Genomic DNA, 2631 nt, shown 5'->3' with positions numbered 1-2631 from the left:
CAGATGGAGAACATAGACTTGGAGAGACTGCCGAGAGGGGAAGCTGAGTGGAGTGAGATCTTAGACAATTATCTGTTGCAGCAATCAACTCCTTGATCACAACATTTGACAATGTAGCTCAGTGGTTAGAGCAGCAGACGTGTACACTAGAAAACCTGGGGTTTGATTCCTTAGCATGTCATAGTTTTTACAAAAACTACTCGCTTGACGCTCGCACAATATTATCCAGCTAGAAAGATCTCTCATCAGTTTAGGTCTGTACAAGCTTTGGAAGGGCATGCTTAGCTCGGTAGACGCTCTTGGTCACCAAATGGGCGACTAGAGTAGCCGTCTGTATTGCAAGGCAGCAAGCAAACTGACTAGCACAAGAAGAATGCAAAGAGTCTCTCAAAAATCAAAGAGAGAAAGGAAAGGAACTGGCATTGCAACAGTGAGTCAAACTGAAATCTTGCAGAGACTTCTGCTTGCCTGAACCTCGACCTTACAATTTCTCAAGTCTGCTGGCCCAATTGCAATGGATCTTACCAGTTCCTTTCGCCCTTACGCCCACCCTTGTGGAACTCACAAGTGTGCAAAGAAATGCACAATCACATGCTTGAGTTCAGACGACTACACCTGCTCGTACGCAGAGACAAGAAGTAAATGTAAGGTATATCAAATTCAGGACTCTGTCCCCCAGTGTGAAGCGCTGGTAAGCATTACAGGGTACTAGAAGAAAGTAACAAAAAGTAACAGACCTGTTCTCCAATGTGAAGCGCAGGAGAAAGGGAAAAGAAGTTGAGAAAATAGCGGAGGTATTTAGCTCCAAAAGAGAAATGTAGAAAGTAATAACCAAAGTATCAAAAGGGGAATGAACCCCTGAGAGCGTCTGCTGCAACACCCCCCTGCGCTCAAAAGGGTCTAACACCGAGTGACGATCGATGAATTGAGAAGGAAGGAGCGGGAAGAGACTTTGTCATGACGTCGGCGACCATTTGGGAGGTAGGAGTGTACGTAACATCGATGAATCCTTGTTGAACTTGTTCCCGAACGAAGTGTTCATTGAGACGGAGATGTCGAGTTCGGTCGTGGAACTGAGGGTCGCGAGAGAGTGCGTTTGCGCCCTGATTGTCGCCGAAGAGAGTTGTCGGATGAGGGAGAGGGTATTCGAATTCGCCGAGGAGTGGGTAGAGGAAGAGTGCTTCTAAAAAGTGTGAAAGAGACTAGTGTACTCAGCTTCAGAGGAAAATCCAGTGACTCGAGGTTCAAGTTTGGACGAGCAGGCGGAGACTTTGTCCGTAAGGGCAAAGGTGTATCCCATAGTTGATTGAGACTTTGTAGGGCACGCACTTCAGTCTGAGTCAATGTAGACTTCAAATCCAGTAAGAGGAGAGTTGTCCGGGTTGAATTTGAGTTCGTAGTCAAGAGTTCCTTTGAGGTAACAAAGAATGTGGACAACAGCAGCCCAGTGGAGAGGACCGGGTTTGCCGAGCGACGGCCAAGAACTTCAACGGCGTGAGCGATGTCGGGACGAGTACCGGGCATGGCGTACATGAGGGAACAGACCACTTGAAGGTATCGTTGTTATCTGTCAGGAGAAGGGTTATGACCGGCGGGAGCAGGAACAAGTTGGAGATTTGGAACCATGGGAGGTTTGGCAGGGTCACAGTCGGTGTGACCAAGACGGAAAGAACGTCCTCCATGTAGGCCTTTTGAGAGAGGAAGATACTTCCGTCAGCTCGTCGATGAATTTGAATCCCTAAGATGAACTCAGCGTCGCCTAAATCCTTGATCCCGTACTCCTCCTTCGATCCTTCCTCAACTTGTTCCATCTTGTGCTGGTGAGGAGAGGCAAAGAGAAGATCGTCGATGTAGAGAGGAATGTAGTGATAAGTCCCCCCCTCGTTCCTGACATAGACGCAAGCAACTGAAATCGTTTGCTTGTAACCGAGGGCCTGAAGGGAGTCGTGGATTCAATGCTTCCATACTCGACCGGCTTGATTCAATCCATAGAGAGAGCGTTCCAACTTTAAGACCTTTTCAGCATAATCTCCTCCATCGATTCCGTCGGGTACTCGCATGTACAGTTCCTCCTCCAGCTTGCCGTAGAGGTAGGCCTTGTCGACGTCGGCTTGTTGAAGTTTGAGATTGTGTCGAGCAGCGAGCGCGAGGAGAACTCGAATCGAGGTGAACTTGGCGACAGGGGCGAAAGTTTCTTTGAATTCGAGTCGAGCGAATCCTTGAGCAACGAGTCGAACCTTGTGAGACTCGACTCTCCTGTATTCATCCTTCTTGCGTCGGTAGACGAAACTACAACCAAGGATCTTCGCGCCTGGAGGGACCTTCGATCGATTGACGACGTTTTAGACCTTGTGCTTCTCCTTGACCAAGTGCAACTCCTCTTCTTCCCCTTTATCTGTAGTGCTCATTGTCCACATTGTTCATTGCTTCACAATGATTTTGAGGATCTGAAGGGAAGAGAGACTTCATTGTCTGAAGCATTGAGATTTGCTTCTGAGGCAGCAACGAGGGCTTGGAAGAGGTTGGGAGAATCAGGAGATTCAGGGATGACTGGAAGAAGAGGTTTCACATCAGGAGTTGAGGCAGAGGGGTGTGTTCTCAGACGGAGACTGGCTGACAAAGCGGAGTGGA

General features: G+C 48.4%; 1 protein-coding gene across 1 annotated transcript; it reads right to left on the bottom strand.

Annotated features, from left to right (window-relative positions):
- Positions 1-890: 890 nt before the first annotated feature.
- Positions 891-2289, bottom strand: JCM6883_003928 (uncharacterized protein; the record flags this gene model as incomplete). The annotated part of the gene is made up of 4 exons (XM_076635694.1): positions 891-1183; positions 1271-1312; positions 1532-1934; positions 2016-2289. Coding segments are annotated over 4 exons (1012 nt in total), but the record flags the coding sequence as incomplete, so codon positions are not given.
- Positions 2290-2631: the final 342 nt, after the last annotated feature.

This window comes from Sporobolomyces salmoneus (genome assembly GCF_050403485.1).
Source record: "Sporobolomyces salmoneus JCM6883 DNA, S_salmoneus_JCM6883_v1_ctg152, whole genome shotgun sequence".
Lineage (NCBI taxonomy): Eukaryota > Fungi > Basidiomycota > Microbotryomycetes > Sporidiobolales > Sporidiobolaceae > Sporobolomyces > Sporobolomyces salmoneus.
The sequence above is the reverse complement of the archived record's forward strand: the minus strand, read 5'-3'. Positions and strand labels throughout refer to the sequence as shown.